This window comes from Parus major, chromosome 2 (genome assembly GCF_001522545.3).
Source record: "Parus major isolate Abel chromosome 2, Parus_major1.1, whole genome shotgun sequence".
NCBI lineage: Eukaryota > Metazoa > Chordata > Aves > Passeriformes > Paridae > Parus > Parus major.
Window position 1 is genome coordinate 124,176,967 of NC_031769.1, and position 21,078 is coordinate 124,198,044.

At 37.4% G+C, this 21,078-nt stretch overlaps 1 protein-coding gene across 5 annotated transcripts in view; it reads left to right on the forward strand.

Annotated features, from left to right (window-relative positions):
* Positions 1–21,078, forward strand: part of RALYL (RALY RNA binding protein like) — a 357,282-nt gene that overhangs the window by 272,831 nt on the left and 63,373 nt on the right. For all 5 annotated transcript variants that reach the window (XM_015619704.2, XM_033512315.1, XM_015619702.2 and 2 more), the window contains one exon: positions 17,079–17,154. In XM_015619704.2, coding sequence (XP_015475190.1) covers positions 17,079–17,154 — 76 coding nt within the window. The remainder of the gene's footprint in view (positions 1–17,078; positions 17,155–21,078) is intronic.

Here is a 21,078-nt window from a genome sequence, read left to right on the forward strand (position 1 = left end):
CCTTTAGATCGCTGTCAAAATTTTGGGTGTTTTCCCTGTTTCTTGGTAGTTAAAGTAATAAATTCTAATATAAAATAAATATCCTAAATTCTATGTCAGTTTTACAACCTTACACATAGTCATCCTTTAGTTGATTGCTGTTTCTTTAAGCAGAAGTATTAGCACAAGAATAAATCCCTAAACTTGATAAAAGCAAGGAACAGCAAAACTCTCTTAGCTAAATTTCAATTTCACAGGTACAAGCATTTTAGATATTAGGAATAAATGAAGAACCAGTTCTCTTCTTTTGAACTAATTTTTTTCTAGTATAACTAAATGACATGCTCCACTGCCCACGCTTCCTATGCCAAATTGATTTTCTCTTCAGCTTTTACAGTTTTAATATCTGTGATTTCTCAAATGCACACCTATAATTTGGTATTTTTGTTGCATTCAGGGTGCCATTTGGGAAGACTCTCCTTTTTTTTGGTCACCATGCTAACAATTACTAACTAAGATTAGAGATGAAGTAAAAGTATGTTCAGGAGGGAATTTAGTGGTGTTAAGTTGAGGAAAATAACTGCTGTCAGCAACAGCCTCATGATTAGAAAGGAAAGAGTAAGCCAGTGGTTTCCTACTTTTCCTTTTTAATCACCTGCTCACAAGGCTTTTAGTTTATTATCTTGTTTCAAATCTTTTTCAAAATGTCAGGAAGACTTATATGTATGTCATAGGTTAAGATTCTTGAACTGCAGAGAGCTTTTTTTCAGTACTTTCACAGAAGAAAGTTAACAAACCTTTACTTTATGCCCTACTTAAAATGGCAGAGCACAAAATGCAGTTCCAAGAAATTATATCTCTATGACAAATTTAAAGATACTGTATAGAATGTTAACGTTAATTATTAAAGCCCTTATTTTAATGCCCAATTTCTTTCCAAAGTGTTTACAGATTTGACTTTTTTCCTAAAATATATTATTGGTTCAATCATAATTTTAAAAAAAAATCAAATTCAAATAGCTGCAATAATCCATTTCATCTCACTGGAGTTAGTTAAAATGAAAGCAAGAAAGCAAGCAAGCAAGCAAGAAAGAAAGGAGGGCAGGTGTCTTTCTCTCAATTACTGTGGGAGAACTTAAATCCAAAAGCCAAAATGTGAATATAGCCAAGTGCTTGGGCATTTTTGTAGGAACAAAGCCATATGACACTTTTCACATATCCCAGAAATCTGAAGTGTCTGAAGGGTAGTGCCATGAGGTTCAGAAATGGAGAACAGGAGCAACTCCATGTATGTCCTTCTTACTCCAGCTGTGGACTGCAAGTTAAACTAGTACAGCACCTTTGGTCAGTCTTCTTTTTCCCTACATAGAATTTTATTTTATTATCCAGCCCCCACATGGTAGCACAAGCTCACTGCAGATACACAAAGGAACAAAAGTCACTTTGAGTCTTTCACAAACTGTTGTTGACTACATCTGTGTTATCATACAACAATGGGCACAGGAATCAATTTTATTTGAAATATTTTAATTTTTGCCAATTATTTTTTTTTCACTTTCATGTGGAGAGACATAGGAGAGAATAAAGGAAAAGATGGAATTGTTGGGCATGGGTTTTGTAGAGGGAGTGATTGTTTTTTAATGGCTTGGAAATTTGGAGTCTTTTGGAGTAATCAGTACAGAAATGTGCATACCTGACAAATTGAATCATACATCTTTGTTTTTCATTGCTCAGCAGGTGAAGTCATTGGGGCAAATAGAAACTATTGCACTGCTAAAAGTATTTTTAGTTTTGACAAAGCTGCAACCTAGTTGTAGCTCTGGTGTTATATTTTAAAACAGCTTATTATTTTATCTCTTGGTTTGGGATTACAGCTCAGGTGTGGCCATGTCAGTAAAAGGAAGCTACTGCTGTTGTTGATTTGCTGGGTTCTCTACTGAACCCTGCCATGCAGTGACAATGTCAATAAGTCAATATTTCAGTTAGCATTGGAGACACCTGTATGAAATGTTTCTGGCTTTATGGACACACTGTCACTTCCCCAATGTGCCCCTGCCACTGTGCCAACACGTGTTTCTGCGGGATGAGGCAGACACCAGCCATGGCAGTGTCTGGGAGCCCAAGGGATGGGTGGCTCCTGGGTGGGGCTGCCAGGGGTCCGTGTAGTTCCCGTGTTTGTGTGCCAAAGGGGATGTGGGGCACAAAAGGTGGAGTCCCAAGCATGACAAGGAGGCTCCACGTGCTTCAAGGTGGCACAATAAATATGTAATCTCGTGGCCCAATATGACCTTGTTTCTGACAGTCATGGATACAGCTATTTCCAGGGCAGCCTGTCAAACATGTTCAGTCTTCACAATGTGGATTGCCTTCATGAAAGCTTAGCATTTATGCAGCTCACTAAGAGAAGAGATCCATTTTTCAGGAGTGACTGCATACAATGAGTCCTGTTCTTGGGAAGAAAAAAGGAAATAAAGGGTGCTGACATTTGCAGGTATGTCTGTAGTAGAAAGAAGGGGAGAAAGAGATGAATTTTGAAAGTAAATAAAAACTGTGCCCTTCTCAAAATACAAGTAGTTCTGTAGTTCTGTTTTATTCCTTGTTTTTTCGGGGTTTTCCTAATACTGGCATATAAATTGATACTCAGATTTATGACTGAAAGAATGTTTTCCCAAAACTCAATTTTGGGCTATGCTGCCCACTAGTTAGCATGTCTATGTCTTCCCCATTGCATGTTTGGATCTTTAACTTCCTACCTCTGTTGAGAGTACAGGGATTAAACACTGAAAGTTTCTTGTGTGCTCTTTTTTTATGAAACACTGAGATAATTTATTGAGTAGTACATTGAGCAAGCAAATAAATTATACCTAGTAAAAGTAGAAAAAATATTTTCTTATTTTATGAAAAATACTGTATATTTAACTAATATTAAACTTTAAAATTTCGTGCTGAGGTGTGCTTTCTAAGATATGTAAATGAAAATTGTATCTGACCTTTGAACAAATTCCTTTCACTGCTGTGATGTCAATCACTGAATTACAGAAGTGACTACATGAGCAAAAGATTTGTGATTCATCTCTCTTCCAATATCATCCTATATCAGAATAGAGGTTCATACTTTTAGTAGACCAGCAAAAGCAAACAGCAGTAAAATCCCCCACACTATTCTGCAGAGACTGCATTCTGTAAAGCTGAAAAATTTTCCCAAATGCAGATATAAAATTTAAATTATTAATGTTTAACTTACATTGGTACATTAAACATATTTACACCTCTAACATAAGTTGCTTTTCCATTGTCTTCTGCTTTTTGTACCCTGATTCTTTTTCACTATTTCTTTAATTTTAAAAAGAATTAAATAAAATTTAATTCTTGTGATAGCTAGAACCTTTCCTCGATTAGAAAAACTTGGAACCTGGTAGTCTGCACAAGTGGGAGGCTTTCCATATGCAAATGCCCTAGCAGTTAGCTCTCTTGATAATGCATGAAAAATACACTCAGGTATTTGCGAATGCAAGATTGCATGCACGCACCATAAAACTTTGTTATACTCTTCTGTGAAAATCAAGACCTCAGTTTCATCCTCAGAGTCCTAGGGGACGCCTGTGCCAGCCTAGATAATTTCTGCAGCCACACTGCTGTGATACTCTGTCACACATGCCAGAGATTTTTTCACAGAATCGTATGTGAGCTGCCTGAGAAGCACCCAGAGGTGTTTCTCACCTCTGAGTGAGGTGAGAAAGGCAGAAGTAAAGCAGGATGTACCCAGTTTATGAAAATTATCAGGCCTGAGTGGAATATTTATATTCTTAATGGGATGCTCTTATTTCACTTGCCCTCCTGTTCCCCATGTAGTCTGCAGCAGGCTGTGTCCCTGGCTGGCAGCTGAAGCCTGTGTCAGTGACAGGGCTAATCCCTGCCACGCCTGCCCTCACTCATTGTTCTGGCATGGCAGCAATGCCATTTCACTTTTGGTTGGTATCCTAGCAGACAAAAATGTGCTGTGCACCCTCCATCATGACTGTCCTTATGAGCATGTGTCCTAAACCACTACAGCATTTGTCACCAGGGGTAGCATATCCTGAAAAACCCGCCGAACCTAAAACTGAGCCACTGTTATCTGCAAATGAGTTTTGTCTTCCTCTGGGGACAGACCTTCATAACACGGCAGCATAACTCACCTCCCCAGACTGTGCATGTATCAGAGAAAAAAAAACAGAGATTTTAATTTAAAAAGTACAGCCAGATAGCAATTTTTCTTTTGGCATGTTTATTTTACACACCTTGGAATGAGGGATTTACAGACTTTCAATATTTGAACAGGATTTGAGGGCCTGTGATCTCTTAAATGAAGTAGGTTTGGGCACTGTTTTAATTTAGGAGAGGTGTCAAATATTGAACTAATTGTTTGAATGTAAGTAAAGCAAATATGGACCTTTCTCTGTTACTTACTGCAAACAGAACAAGAGTTAGAACAGACTCGATTTCCAGACCAACTTAAATGAAAAACTGTAAGAAAACACAAATATACTCCAAGCTGTATTGCATCCCTCACACATCAGAACTTGGGGATACCTTGAAGTGGGCACTAGGTTTCTGGTGGGTAACTGATACTTGATCTTTGCCCAATTCTCTTGTATGAGCTGAAGCTAAGAAACGTTTCCATATTCTGGTTCATGATTTTTTTCCTAATAAGCTCTGCCTTTTGAACTCATTAAAGCGTGGGGAAACAAAAAAGGCTTTTGAGGGATAACACCAAAATAAAGAGCATGATCAAAAAAAATGTTAGTTGTCATTAAAGGGATCATATTCCATTGATCCTGGAGCCTTCATGGTGGCAACTCAATACTCTAGAGAGCAGCATAAAATGAAGCAATGAATGAAGAGACGTGCTACAATTTATTGTTTCCCAACATTATGTCTTTGTGGATCACTGTATAAGAGGAGATGAGCTGAGGATAGAGAGGAAGCTGTTGCTAGGACCAGACTGACTGGACTGTGCAGATAACACAGTGCCATGTGCTCAAGCACAGCCATGCTCTATATAACACATTTTCCATAGATACAGGTGCAAACATCACACAGTCCAGTGCAATTTCCCATTGTCACTTTTGGAACATTACATGTCCATTACAGGCCACAGTACCCTGGATCCCTGGGAGGCTTTATTGCTGGATGCATTTTCCTTTTCCCTAAAATAAAGCAGCTTGAGTTGAGTGACCACTTGAATGAGCAAGAGGCAAATGTGAAAGGTGAACACCTTCTTCTTTCTTACTGGAGTTTACCGACTCCAAGTCAGTAAGTTAAAAACAAAAACAAACATACAAAAAAAAAAAAAGACTTAGTGTTCAGATTATTATAAAATATACAGTTGAACAGTGAAAAGCAACAATACTGACCTAAACCTGATTTTATCACAGACTTGAGGGAAGCTTACACTAACACTAAGAGCTTAAGCTCTCTTCAAAAGTTGCATCCTCTCTTGTATCAGCACTGTTTTTCCATTCTGACCTAATTGCTTGGAAAATAGGTAAAAAATATTGTTAAGTATGGAATTCTAAATTCTTTTAAGATTCATAAGTAGTGTCTAGCAACATGAAAAAGTTGTAAGGTTGAGATTACATCAGAGCTCCGGTTAGCACAGCTGGTTGTAGGCTGTTGGATCAATATATATATCAGAGCAACATAAATATTTTTAATGGTTTAGTTGTATCTTTGGCTCTGCTTGAAAGTTAAAAAAAAAAGTCATGATGTTAACAGCAGTGTCTGATAAGGAGAACAAGAGGAAGCAAGAGATTAGCAGACAGTATGCAGAAGCATTATGTTGAATCACATTCATTTGTATTCAGAGGGATCATTCAGCCCATTGTTTTCCTCTGGCCATTCTGTTTGTTGCAATATAATATTTTGGGATCATATTTATACTTAAAATGAATTAAAATAGCAATGCTAAAGCTTTAAAAATCCTGCATCTTTCATCTCTCCTTGTACTCCCTTCCTCATTTTAAATGGCAAGCATGATATTAGTGGTTTATGCAGCATGTCCAGAAGATTAATGTGTCCAGGTGATCTTGGAGAGCTGTTTCATTTGAACAGCCACCACAGTTTCTTACTGCGTAGAATAGGAAAAGCAAAACAAAATAAAAACAAATAGACAAACAAATAATTTATCCATCTGAATGCTGTAGGTACTGAGATTTAAGACAGATCCTTGGCACCTTCCTTGAGCAATAATGCTAGATAAGAATTTCAGATTTTTGTTCCAGCATCCACTTCAACACAATAATTTATTTCTAGATTCAGGGATTCAATATCCCTTAGTGTTCCTTTGTGATCTTCTATTTTCAGAAACTGTATGCTAAAGATGCTATGCAAAACTTTACAAAATTTTCCAGATGAAAAAATACATGCTTTTACTGAAAATGTTTTCACATACAAGTATATACACAGAAATATATAAGAGAAAAGGAAAATGCAGGAACTTTGAGTAGGGGTTTGTAACATGGTTAAAAATTTGATTGGAGGAGAGGGTCGTGCCTGTTTTAACTTCATGATGAAGTAGCAAAAGAAATGCTATGGCTTACAATGAGACCCAATGCAAGTAAGGATTCTGAACTCCTTATGGGAATCTGATATAAGTCCAAAATGCCTCTGGGGAAGTGAATGTCCAGCTGGTGTTCACTATCTTGTCTAGCTTTATGTATTTCTTATCCCAAATGCAGTAAAGATTAGTTTCCAAAATCTTGTTACAAACATTTGTGATGTGTGTTTATGTGTAGTTTTCTCAAAATAATCACATTCTGAAGAAAAAATTGGAAGTCTCATGGTCCCACAGATTTCTGAGGAGAATCAACTCAGAGTTCTTGGTTCCTATGATTTCTGAGCCAAATTTCATATCTGCTTTGTGGGCAAAAAAAATAGACAGTTTTATGGCAAAACTGGCTTAGACAGAAAATGTTCTTTTATACTTGGAAGTATAGAAGAACATGAACCCAATTAACATAAGAGGTAGTAAATGTTCAATGAAAACTTCACTAGCACTGTGTACTAATATACATGGTAATTATACCTTTTCTTCTTTAAAATTCAACTGAAATATGTCATGCAGCCCTTTTAGTAATGCTTTCGATATTGAGACTTGATCTAATGAGGTTCAAAATAATTATTTTATTTCATAAAAGGTTTTTTAGTAAGCTATTACATTTTCTCCTGTTATTGATTCTTTATATATGCAAATTTATGTGGCTGATAGTATGAGTACCTTAAACCATTTGTGAGAACCTCTGAAGCAGCATGTAAAGTATATTTGCATGCAAACCCAAATGTAGAAATACAAAAGTAAACACCAGAAGTCAAATAAATTCCATGGAGAAGGGTGATGTTTTATATTTCAAGAAAGAGCTTCTGACATCACTTTTGTAATTTTTGTTATTACTGATGAGGGAAATGAATAGTGGTTGAAAAGGGGTTTGAGGTGGTGAAGAGTAGGGGGATTATAAGGTCAAAACAAAGCTCACTTTTTGTTGAGAAAGACGTTTTTCATTAAAAAATGTACCTATATGTTATATCAGCGAGAACAGAGTAATAGGACTTTTATGTAGTCCACAAGGCTATTTGAAATTGTAGTGATTTCTGGTTCCAGCTCCTAACAGTTAGGTACTGGCAAAATCAGTATGGGAAGATAAAACATCATGCTTTAGGACATATAGTAATCCTAAACTGCTAAGCATTTTAGGAGGAGAATCATGCTGAGATGATAAGAGAATGGAGGGAAAATAATCTTATTTCTGCCTAGTTCGTGGTTCTTGTGTCTCCTTCCAAAGCACCTGGGGCTGCTGAAGGCGGAAAATTACAGTATATCAACTATCAATCTGACAAGATATAGCATTTTCTCTATTCCTATCAACTCTTCTGTTTTCCTTGCAGGAATGCCACAGAGATACAAATGAAACAGCAGTGCATATCATTAATTTTGAATATTTTTGGTACTTGCAGTTTTTAAATGCCTTGCTTTTGCAATAGACTTCTATGTTTTTGCAGTCTGGGTGCCAAACAGAATCTTCTGGGCAACTTCAAAAGCTGACAATGAAAGAGACTTAGAACATAGTTAGAACCTAAACATTGCTGTTAAGGAAATGTTGGAATTGGCATAACTTTTTTTTTTTGCATATCACCTCCACAATAAAATTTCATTCCATATGCCAAATTTCAATGGAATTATCTCCACTTCTGATGCCATTTCATTGAACACAGCCATGGCATTTAAAGGCTTTATGCTAGTGAGTTAGTGGGACCATTTTTCTTTATGCCACTGTTATATTATTTTATAATACTGAAACTACAGTATCATTCAGGTAAAATTTATAATTTTTCCATTATAAGATATGAGCTAATTCTGTAGTTGTCTATCATATGATTTACAATGTTTGTGTTACAAAGAAAAAACTTTTCAGGACTGTATTATGTGATATATTGAATATAAAGAATTATTTTTTTTTCAATGATGGTGGTGAAGCACTGCACAGGTTGCCCAGAGAGGCTGTGGATGTCCCACTACTGGGAGTGTTCAAGGCTATCTTGGACAAGATTTTGAGCCACCCAATCCAGTGAAAGATGTCCTTTCCCATGGCAGGAGAGTTGGACTACTTGATGTTTAAAGCTCCTTTCCAACACACATTATTCTATAATTCTATGAGTCTATAATATGGGGCACAGTTTTCATAAAGCTGACTCTGAAAATACTACAGTATCTCAAAAAAAATGCTAGAAGACATTCTATGCAATTCCACAGTAAACCTGGAGCTTGAAAAGATCCTCCTCTACAAATCTCTAAATCCACAAAACCTGGAATGTGAGAACCATGAGCAGAAGGAGAATATATAGAAAGAAAAATTGAACAGCTGAAATTAGTTGAGAGTAATTGTTTTGGGGCAATGGGTTTTTTCAAGTGATGTGGGAGCAACGGGAAAGCCTGAATCTTTGATCATCTGAGAAGCCAAGAACAGAGAAGATTAGAGGAAAGATTTCTGATCAGAGAATGAGGGTAAAATCAGACATGTTTTGGAGAGGAATATTATTGGAAAGTGGTGGAAGTGCTTTTGGGGCTGCAGATGTCCATTTTTATCTCCCCCAGCAGCTTCCCTGATCAGTGTTCATGTTGTGAAACACACAGCATGATTCCTCTCAGATCTGTAGTGAGACTGGATGAAAGCCTCTAGCCTGTGGGAATACCCTCAAGGTCAGATCTCAGCTTGAAGGTTTTGACAGCAAAGCTCAGGGTGTCAGATACACCTACCCCTCAGTGATGACTAACACCAATCACAACCAGCTTTTCAGAGAGACACACTGCCCTCACACCTAACAGCACTTTGAAGGTGTCCACTGTTTGCTGCCCCAAACCATCACCTGCTGCCTCTGCTTCCTGGCCCTGGGGCTGCTGAAACCTCCTGCCCAAACCAGGAAAGGCCCCAGGCTGCAACATGCAGAATGGCATGTGCATTGCAAAGTATTTCTCTGGAAGCCTCTCTACTTGTGATGCCCAGAGAACCTTGACTTTATTCACTTTGCAAGATTATGAGAAAATGCACTTCACATGTAAGCAAATTTGTTTTAATGTTCAAGAAATATGGTTAACAAGTGCAGATAATGTTGGTAACTTTTTACAAAATGTTGTTATTGTGATGGTTATTTTAGGAAAAAAATATCTTCATTTTGAGTTAATAAAGTTGACAATCTGCAGGAGTAATAGTAAGACAAAAGGACTGGGGTAATAGGGATTTTGAACTCTTTTGTAACTACAGATTTCAATTGTCATGAAAAACTATTGCTAGGAGCATGAAGTTAACATCAGTAAGAGAGTCAGATGAAGGGCCGTGGGCAGAGAAAGTAGCCAAGTATTACAAGAGAGAGAGAAAAAATGTAGTCTGAGGACAAGCTGAAAATTACCAACGTTCAGGGCATTTTCCCTAGAATAAATCATATTGCAATCTGAAAGAAGTAGATGAGGGACTTTCATACTCTATCCCCACTACACTGTTTAATGTTTCCGCTTGGGGCTAATTGCAGTGCTGAGAAACTCAGACATCTAGTCAACATGAAGCTTTGTCTGAGTCTCATGGTAATAACTATCTTTTGTTATCAGAGAAAAGCAGCAGAGAATTTGTTGGCTGCTGCCTTGTAATGATTGTGCTTGATCTGAAAGAAGACAGATGCTCTGTTTCTTTATTTGTAAGCAGCATCTTTACTGTGATCAAGTGAAAGCAAAGGTAATCCTTCCACTCCAAACTGTCTGGAAAAAAGAAAGAAAAAAAAAGGAGTAAATCAAGGACCAGTTCTGTTTCCCATAAACAACACCAGTGAGAAGGTAGAATTTCAAGCAGGGACTGCAATCATATGAGAGTCCCTGCTTGAACTCATTTTTGTTGGTTCATTTTCTTGCTGGCTAAGCTTACATTAAAACCATTTCTTTTTTCCTGAAGATAGCAGAAAGTTCCTTATTTACTTTTCCATTGCTCTCTTTTACCCTCATGGCAACATTAATCTTCTACATGTACATAATTTATTAGTCCACAGGTTAAACAACTGCCTGGTACATCGAAATCTTGTTCTCTGAGTGAGAAGCAGAGGCTGCAAGCCTGATTAAATTAAAAGGATCTTCTTACAGGAAGACTATACTTTCCTGAATCTATAGTTTGGCTCTTGTGAGGTGAAACACATGTGACAGTCAGCTTCATGGCTGCCATGGCACAAACCAGGCTGTGTTTCCACAGTTAAAACCTAAACCCCCACAGCTCTTACAGAGCTGGTCTGCAGGTAAGTGGCCACATAGTCCCCTTGAACCTGAATCTGATTCTCTTGCATCTGCAAGTGTGGAACTTCCTGTAGAGGAATGCACAAGCCCTTTTCTGAGGAGGAGGAGCATGAGGATTCCCAGCAACAGGGCTGCTCTCCTTCCCATAGGAATCCCTTCACAAGGCATGCCGTATTCTCTGTGGTGTCCCTTCCCCTGCAGCCTAGTACCCCCGGGTGACTCCTGCCACATCACAATAATTCCTCTGCAGAGATTGGAGCACCAGAAGAGAAGCAGTTTGTATGGTCTTGGCCACAGATTCTTCAGTTGCAGTGGAGTCCATGGACAGTCAGTCAGAGGGCACAAATAACCATTCTCCCCTTCCCCTCCCCTGGCAGAAGTGAGGCCTCTCCCTAGGCATGGACATGGATCACTGCTGATGGCACAACCAATAGGGCCAGGAAGTTTGGCCCAGATTGTGGTGTTACTTGGAGTGGGAGGTGCAGGGGTGGCAGCAAACAGACAAAAACCAAGGCAGACCAATGCTCCACCTCAGCTGTGAATTACATTGACATCCATTCTGGAGCTGAAAGACTGCTGTCTCCAGGGCTCTGAAGGAATGATGTGTGACAGGCATACTGACAGGGCAGGATTTCCCCTTTTAGCTGTCACCTGTCCTCACACCAACCCAATTCCCTGGGGAACAGAAAAAATTTCCTGCGAGAGAACTCCTGACACTTTTGCTACTGAATGGATTTAAGAATGATAGCTTATATAATCCTATAGCCTCATTTCATTTTAGCAGTATTTAATGAAAGAAGAAATGGTTGAACAAAGCAATTTCATATACTATTCAACAAGAAGCTCTTTCTGTATGAAGCATTAACAATAGCTGTCATCTTTGTACAAAAAAAGGCTTCCAATTATTTCAATGCTAAGAGAAATCCAAATACTGAGAGCCCCACAAGAATTTTTAATACCATTATAGAAAAGGAAAAGGTATGACCCAGAACTCCATTTAATATTTTACTAGCCTTGAGAATTAATTTGAGCTTGTGTTCAATTTTCCGGAAAGTTTCATCTTTACAGCTGTACAATTTGGGCACATAATGGAAGAGAACAGTGAGCTTTCCTCGCCTTTCTGCTTTTTGAACAAGCTAGAGATGGGGGAAAAGGAGATGACATGTAATCAAGGGAACATATAATGAAAAAAGTAAGTTTATGATATAAATAAATGTCATATGACTTCATTAAAAAAATTTTAGCAGGTAGCAGGGGAATTTAGAAGACCAGTAGATGGAAGATTATAAAAGAAAGATAGATTAGGCTCAGCTTTGCTGGTGTACAGTTATGCTATAAACCATATGACCACAGGCTTTCTCTAAATTGCATCTGTCTCTTGGTCTTTCTCTTCTATCCCATATACTTTTTGTCATCTGAAAGAAGAGAAAATGCCTCCAGATCTCTTTCTATCAGTACCTCCCTCTGCATATAGATGGTACATTCACTGTGTGAATTCTTTTTACATCCTAATTTAAATTACTTTCTCTTCCATTAAGTGTTGGTCTGAAGCACAGCTGGTCTAATGATACACAACAATACACTTTTTTATCCAAAATTTAAGTCAAATAAGTGTAGATTTGTTCAAGGAATGTCTCCATTTCTGCAACCATTCATAAGAATGTGTTGAAGAAGACCTGATGAAACATGTCTTTGGAAATCAGCTTTTGAGCTTTAAAGGTACTTGGAATTTTCCTAGTTCCAGGTTTTGGTTTCCAGTCTTTCCGACATGGAGCCCACACTCAGACATCACATTCTTAATATTAAATTACAGGTACTAATTATAGGCAAGTGGATCTGTTCTCCTTCACTGGACAAGTTACAAATAAAAATACCATGCGCAAAATCAGATCTATTCTGCTGGCTTCAAACAACCTTGAATGAAATCTAAATCTCATTCTTTGACAAAGCTCTGCCATGATAACAGGAAAGTATAGAAGTAAAAAATTACTTCTTTTGATAAAGAAAGTAATTTCATTTGATTCTGAAAGCATATAATAACGTGATGCATTGCAATGTGTTGTTTTCTCCATATTCACTTTTGTATTCATAATGTTTCCTTAGTATTTTGAATTTCAGTGGTGAATTTATCTTGGTATTGATATCAAAGGAAACATTTCTAGTATATAAGCAGAAAAAACAATGTGAGTCCCTGGGCTGCTCCATTCCCACTTAGAATTATGCAATCATAGATTCATAGAATGATTTGGGTTGGAATGGACCCCTTAAGACCATCTAGATCAAACCTCCCTGCCATGGGCAGGGACACCTTACACCAGACCAGGTTGCTCAGAGCCCCCTCCTACTTGGCCTTGAACACTTGCAGAGACATCCACACATTCCCTGGGCAACCTGTTGCATTGTTTCATCACCCTCACAGCAAAGAATTTCTTCCCAATGTCTAATCTAAACCTTGTCTCGGTCTGAAGCCATTATACCTTGCCCCATCATACCATGTCCCTGTAAAAAGTCCCTCTTCAGGGAGGCTGCAGGGTATTAGAAAGCTTCTAAAAGGTCACTCTGAAGCCTTTTCTTCTCCAGGCTGAACAACCCCAACTCTCTCAGCCTGTCTTCATAGGGAAAGTGCTCTATCCCTCTGATCATCTTGGTGGCCCTCCCCTAGGCTTCCTAAAAAGGCTCACATGCTTATGCTGGGGACCCCAGAGCTGGGCATAATACTCTGAGAGCAGAGCAGAAAGGCAGAATCCCCTCACTTGCCCTCATGGCCACACTGCTTTTGATGCAGCCCAGGTTTCAGTTGGCTTTCTGGGCAGCAAACACATATTACCAGGTCACATCAAGCTTCTCATCTTCACCCCCAAATCCTGTTCTCAATCTATTCTCCCCCCAGAGTGTGTTAGTGTTTGAGACTGCCCAGACCCAGGAGCAGGACCTTGAACTTGGCTTTGCTGAACTTCATAAGGTTCACAAAGGTCCACTTCTCATGCCTATTAAGGTCTCTCTAGATGGCATCCCCCTGCCTCCAGTGTCCACACAGCTTGGTGTCATTGGCAAACCTGCTGAGGGTGCACTCAATGCCATTGTCTGTGTTTCCAAGAAAGATGTTAAATTGTACCAGTCCCAGTACTGGTCCCCAAGGAATGCCACAGTGGTCTTCACTAGAAAATCTACCCATTTAATACATTTTTGAGTGTGACCATGAGCCATTTCTTTATCCACCAGGTGCCAATTCATCAAATCCATGCCTTCCATCCAGAAGCAATGTGAATGTCTGTGTCCCTCGAGAAGTTATCTGGTACATATTCATGTACAAATGCAGCAGCTAATTTGACAGCATAAGGAGTGATATGTTTCTGCATTCCTTGGGGTGGAATCGTTAGCACAGGTAAATCTCTGTGCTGCTGACAGCAAATTTATTTGACACAGAGTTTATGATCTAGTAGATGTAAATGTCTGCTGTGAAACCAATGATGGATGAAGGAAGAGAACAAGTTATCTCACAAGATTTCCAGTTGGGATAGAAATAATCTATCTTGTGAAATGTTGACAAGTTCACTTCTAATCTTAGTTAGAAAATTGAGGCTGGAAGAGATAGTGCTGAAAAAATAATGGGGTGAAAATCTGTTCTAACTTTTCAAAGCATTTCCTACATCCATTCTTAACTTGCTACAAAGTGCTTAGGGAGTTGCAGAGCTATTCAATCACTTCCATATTAACAGAAAAGCCCCAAGTGCACAGCTTTTCTATGAACTATTTCCTGTGCCAAAGAGAATTTTGGGCTATTACTATCTGTATTAAGTAGTTCACTGTTTAGAGATTTAATTAAATGTGAGGGAATCTTAACTAATAATTCTAATCAGCTTTACCACTGTGCCTCTTACAGTGTCACCTTTCTGACATTTTTGATTGAAATAAAGAGAACACATAGCTAACAGCCCTTAGCCTTTACACTACTCACCTTTTTTAAAAGTGGCTCTTACAGAGCTGCAAATGTAGGCCTTTAAGAACAGTCATCAAGATAGTATTGATCTGTCCCAGAAGAATATTATAAAGTTTTTGAAACCTATAACTAAGGGTTTAAAAAGAAGGTCTAAGATGTAGCTCTGAAGCAGTAGCAGATGAGAGATGAAAAATATGTGAAGATTATGGTATTGTGAACAGGATATCATAGCCTCAGTTATTTCCCAACAGCAGATTATAATTCTGGGGTTTTTTTCCTTAAAATCTGTTCAACTTGTAGTAGGAGATGGTGAAAGGCAACCCAGTCAATGGCCTTAAGTGGACATATAAAATAGTTTAAAAAGTCTAATAATCACAAAGGTCACAGGATAATTTTTTTTTCCAATTCTGTTGTTTCCAGGAGCCAATGGAAATGCAACAGAGCTATCAAAATTCCTCAGTAGCTTTCAGAAATGTTTGGTGTTTATTTTGTTCATTCAACATTGTAGAATTTATATGACTTGAAATAAGAGCATCTTATATCAAAAATGGAAGACAGAAATAATACATATTTAATAAAGCACTTGCTAAAATTAAGGGAAGGAAAGCATTTCAAGGAGGCATTAAAACTGTGTACAAATGTTCCTTCCATTTCAGAGAGTTAGATGGGACAATAAAATTATTATTTTAGTAAAAATTATGATTTAATAGTAATGAAGAAGAAACTGCAGTCAGATTTAATACTAAAATAATTTATATAAGGAAAATGTTACTTAAGTATTTTATTTTATATAGTTCTATATAAAAACTTTTTATATCACATCCTTGTATAATTTTAAATAAATGTTGACTGAGGTCAAAATATTGAAAATAAATGTAAAAATTTTTTCAATTCTTTTAAATATTTGAAGTATGAAATTTTCATTGGAAAATATTTTCTGTCAAAAAGAAGTCTGAGACATATATTTTCAATAATCCTGATAGTTAAAAAAGGTCAGATTGGGAGCTTTTTATTAATTTTGTGTGAAAAAGAAGTATTGATAATAAGTCTTGAGCTTTTACTGCATCTTTTGAGGTCAAGAATAATAAACAAAAATGTTTGACACTTTAGTATCACTGCACTGGACAATGTTTATTCCTACTCCTACACCTTATCTCTCTACTTCTCCCTCCACTACACTCAATTTCAGGTTAAAATACACTTTACTAAGAACATGTGTTTTCTTGAGTCTTGACCACCACGTGATTCTACATTTAATGGGATATGTTGTTCTGTCAAAGCAATTTTACACTGAAATAATTCTGATGATTTTGTTGACTGTTACTCCTTTTTTTAATATTATTGAAGCTGTGAAGAGATTTAGCTTCAGCATCCCTCAAATTGCATGAAATTTGTTTCCTAAAGAGAAGTTTCACTTTATCCATGTAATTAATTGTAATGTTGACTTTGCAACACTCAATCAATTGTAATATAGATCTTTTATTATACAGTCAGCTTCCTAAGGAGGCACCTTCCAGGAGGTATTTTCCATAGAAGGGTCTATGCTTCTTTCTCCATATATAACTATTCTAGCAATCATAAATGACAGACATCTATCTTTGGTATGTCTCTGAGTGTGATTCAAATGAAGAGAGAAATTTGAGATCAAGAATAATGTGTATAGAAGCTATATATATATATGTGTATATATACATATCAAACATATCTATATTAGCTTGACTTTCTTTTATATATCAAGCATAAATTTGCAGGTAGAATATAAGTGAACTTTCAAAGTGCTCACAAGATTTCTGATCTTGTTGAGAAGATTAAGTATCTGCTTAAGAGAAAACATTTGCAAACCCAGATTTTCTCATTCTCCAAGAGTGATTCATTTGGGGTGGAAAATAGATACTCTTATTTGTTTTTGAAGAGCTACTTTCTGAGTGGATGATGAAGTAGCAGTTAAAGATCAGCGTGCATTTCTTTAGATCCTAAAGGGGAACTTCAGAACAATTGCAATTCTCAACAGAATTTGACTTGAGATCATAGTTTATTTCACTATCTAAGTTACCATCCAAATCTTCTGTATTAGAAATACATAATTGTCTTCACCAAGTGGAAACCTGTGTGTTTAAAAAATGTCATTTCTCTCTGTAAAATAATAACTGGTATTTTGCCTAAAATCTTCATGCATTACAGTAAATTTCTTTCAAAAAATTTTATGGCATCAATTCAGAAGAGGTAAAAACTAGACAGGTGTTTTAGGTATATTGTCCATTTTCACTCCCTGTTATTCATTTTCAGTGACTTGAGAATGCCTTGGCAAACTTCCAGATGTTTGACTTACTGATATCAAATGTTTGCTTTCAGATATCAACATGGCAGGAGAACCAAAACCATACAGACCAAAACCCGGCAACAAGCGGCCACTTTCAGCACTTTACAGGTAAGTGAGATTTCATTTTAACTTACCCCAATATAATTTTCATCAGAAAAATTATAGTAACCCAAAATGAATCTACCTACCAAAGGCACTATGCAAGGTTTACCAAAATTATAATGAAATCTAAGTACTTATTAATGCTCCCATTCCTAATTATACTATCAATATTTTTATTTTTCTTAATTGACTGTTATTTCAACTTTTAGTCTTTATGATTCAGTGCTTGGCTGTGGCCTCATTTTTTCTAATTTTTATATTGGCAATGATCAGTGAAATAACTAACAACTTCAGAGCAACAAAATTAGTTTCTCATGGATTTTTCTGTGAGGGGTAAGAACCAAGTTCTGACAAAACTGTACTTCTTCCTTGGTTCAGGAGGGCATTGATAGTGTTTTTCTCCTTTTCCCATGTGCCTTTTTTCACAGAGCTTTTACAAACTTGAGGAAACATCCAGTTTTTTTCTAAAATCAATTGCGTTTAGTGAAGCATTACAGATTGTTAGGGCTACCGTGCACACATGTATTTATGCTCAATAAACCTCACTTCTCATAAAAGTACTACAGAATTTATGCTCCAGATCCTTGGAAGGAATTAGGGCTGATTTCTACTGTAGCTAAGTAAAATGCTCTACCAGAGTGCTACCAGACTGTTTCTGTACCAGAATCATTTTAGGTCTGAGCCTACATGCTATATAGAATAAATTTGAAGTTTTATCATATAGCTGCCCTTAGCTGAAGTGATAGAAATATTATTTTTGGAGAAGAGAATCCCTGTTTCATAATTACTCTCAACTGCAAGTTCCTAAACTCTGTAGGTGTTCTTGGTAACCTTGGTCTACTCTGTCCCTGTGCCAGTATTTCAAAAGATTTTGAAAGATGTTCTGTGATTTCTGACATTTATATATATTTCCACCTCTGAGCTTTTGAAGGCTTTCTCACAAATACTTGTTCTACAAAAAAATAGGGACAAGAGAAACCTGTGGAAAGTTCTAAAGGAATTTTAAAGAGGAAAAATTAATCTTAGATTGTCCTTTCATGGAAGTAGTGCAAACTATTTCTCTAGATCATGAGGCTTTCATGAGCAACTAAGAGAATCCTTCCATTTTGCTCTTCATCTTAATTCTCCCTTTTTGCTCTGACCTTGCATGACCCCACGTGCAGTACTGTGTCCTGCTCTGGAGTACTGAGCACAAGAAAGGACTAACAGAGGGCTTATAAAATAGAACACCTTTTAACATGGGCAGATAGTGGTAGGATAAAGGGGAACAATTTTCAACTAAAAAAAGAGGGATTTAAATTAGATGTTAGGAAGAAATTCTACACTTGAGGATAGTGAGGCACTGGGACAGATTGCCCAGGGTAGTTTTGGGTGTCCCACTGTAAATATTCAGGGCCAGGTTGTATGGGATCCTGAGCAGTCTTACAGGGTGGATGGCATCCCTGCCCATGGTGGGGTGGTTGTAACTAGATGACCTTTAAGGTTCCTTCCAATCCGCTCCATTATTCTATGGTATGGCCCCTTCCAACCCAAGCCATTCTATGATTGTATGAGAACAAGGAACTTTTTTTATCTAAGTATCACGTAACCTAATATGTGAGAAGATCAATAGCTAATAAAGGAAGCACACTTTATTTCAGAACACTGTAACTGGATCTGACTGGAATGGAAGTAACATTCTTCATAGGATCCTATATGTGTTTTGGATTTGTTATTTAAACACACCAATGTTTTGACTGATGCTGAACAGTGTTTGCACAGCCTCACAGTTTTCTCATTTTCCTATTCTGCATTTGTAATTAATAGGTTTTGTGGGGGCAAGAAGTTATGAAAAAATGTATCTGAGACAGCTGTCCCAACCTGGCCAGGGAGATAGTCTGACAAATAGTCAGAAATAAAAATTGAAAAGGTTTTTCTTCCAAAGCAGCTGATGCTTAGAGATTGCTCAGACTGCTTATGGGAGGTGGGAAGTAATTGCCTTTGCCTCATTTGGAATTTTGTTCCCTTCTCCCTTCCCCTATTATACTGCAAATATCTCAGTCCATGAGGCTTTTTTACTTTCAATCTCTCCTTCACCCCAATAGGGGACAATGGTAGGGGAGTGAGACAGTGATTATGTGGGTGTTCAGCTGCTGGCCAGGATTCACCCTCAAGGCTGAGACAGTTAAGACAGAAGTGGTTACATTAGATTTGATTTGCACTAAGAGAGTCACTGGTTAAAAATTTAGTTGTCACAAAATAGTCACTGTTAAAAGGAAGGACTGTAAGTAGAAAAAGGATAATGGATTTCAGAAAGGACAGAATTAAATGAGCTCAGAGATCTGGTAAGTAGAAAGATTCTTGGAAAGAAATTTGAGGGACAAAAGAAGTGCAGGAAATCTTGCACTGACTGTGCTTAAGGTAGAAAATTCTCCTGAAGCAGAAAATATCAAACAAAGGAATATTACGACAGCATCAACTTTCTCCAGCATTCTAAAAATTGAAAAGGAATTGTACAAAAATGTGGAATCAAAACCCCATGACTGAAAGTAGAAAAGAAGAGCAGAGTCATCCTATGGGATGTCAGAAAGGTTAAAGCACGTAACAGTATAAGAGGTAAAAAAAAGATAGTCATTAGTGTTATATCCTTGGATTTTTAGTTAGGAGGGAAAAAAGCAGATACTAGATGGTACAGAAAAGGCTTCTTTTACTTCATCAAAAGTGGGGACCAGCTACTAAATAAAATCAGTTTTTACCAGAGAATATGCTGTAAAAATTTAGCCAACCAGTGTTTGACTGAGTGAATTTGATGGAACTGATCTGGTAACATTCACTGTAGTCTGTTCAAAGGACTAGCTGAAATATGTGTGTGGAATGTCAGTGATAATTTCTAAAATGTATGGGTCTTGTAAGGTAAAGACACAGTGGGTATGGGAAGGTGTTATATCTATTTTTAAGAAGAGATTCAGCAAATTATTGGGTCAGACTAGCTTTGATTCTAAGAAATGTACTAGAACACATTATTAGTAATCAATTTATCCATACCAAATTAATAAATTGGTTAAAAAATAAAGAGAATATTATGCTGAAGCAATATAATTTCCTTCTTTGACAAGACAGCAAATTTAGTGTAGAAAGAGATGTGTTATATGGTCATTTTCATGGTTTAGCGATGACACTCCAAATTTAGTGCCCTCTGAGACTCACCCAAATGAGATTCTGCTCACTCGCTCCCACCCCTTTCCTTCCACCTTCCCACTCTGGGGATAAAGTTGAGAATTGGAGGCACAAAGGGGTGAAAATTGCAGTTTGAGATAAGAAGAATGTATTGGAAACAGCAATCGGATTTTAAAAAAACAACAGCAAAAATATCAATAATAAAAGGACAAAAAAAAATTTACACGGAAAGCCCATGACCAATACCAACCAGCTTTTCCACACCACACCACCCCATGCCATGCCATGCTTTTTCCCAGCTGGAATAGGAATGCCTTTCTTGCAGAAACCAGAGAAAAAGTCCATTTCCCCCACCCCTGGCAATGATTTAAAATGGTATTCAACAACATTCGTGTCATGGCCAGCCCACTCAGCAGAGCACACAGCAGCCCACAGCTCCTGGCTAGAGCAATCCGATCCAGGGGGCTCAGTAGCTGGGAGCACAGGCACACATCACCACACCTGGCTACTGTAAAAAAAATTACTCTGTCCTGGACTAAACTAGGACAGTCATTGAACAAGCTTTGACATTTACTTTTCAATTTTCATAAGCATGTTCAGGAAAGTTGTCTAGAAGAAATGGGCTTAAGGTAGACATGCAATGGGAAAACACTGTACAACAAATATTAAGGATACTTAATTATCACTTAAGTGATAATTGTTCAGTTTTCCTTGTTACTGATTTTTAAATGGTATTTTTCATATGTGAGACAACATAAAGAACAGTTTTAAGAT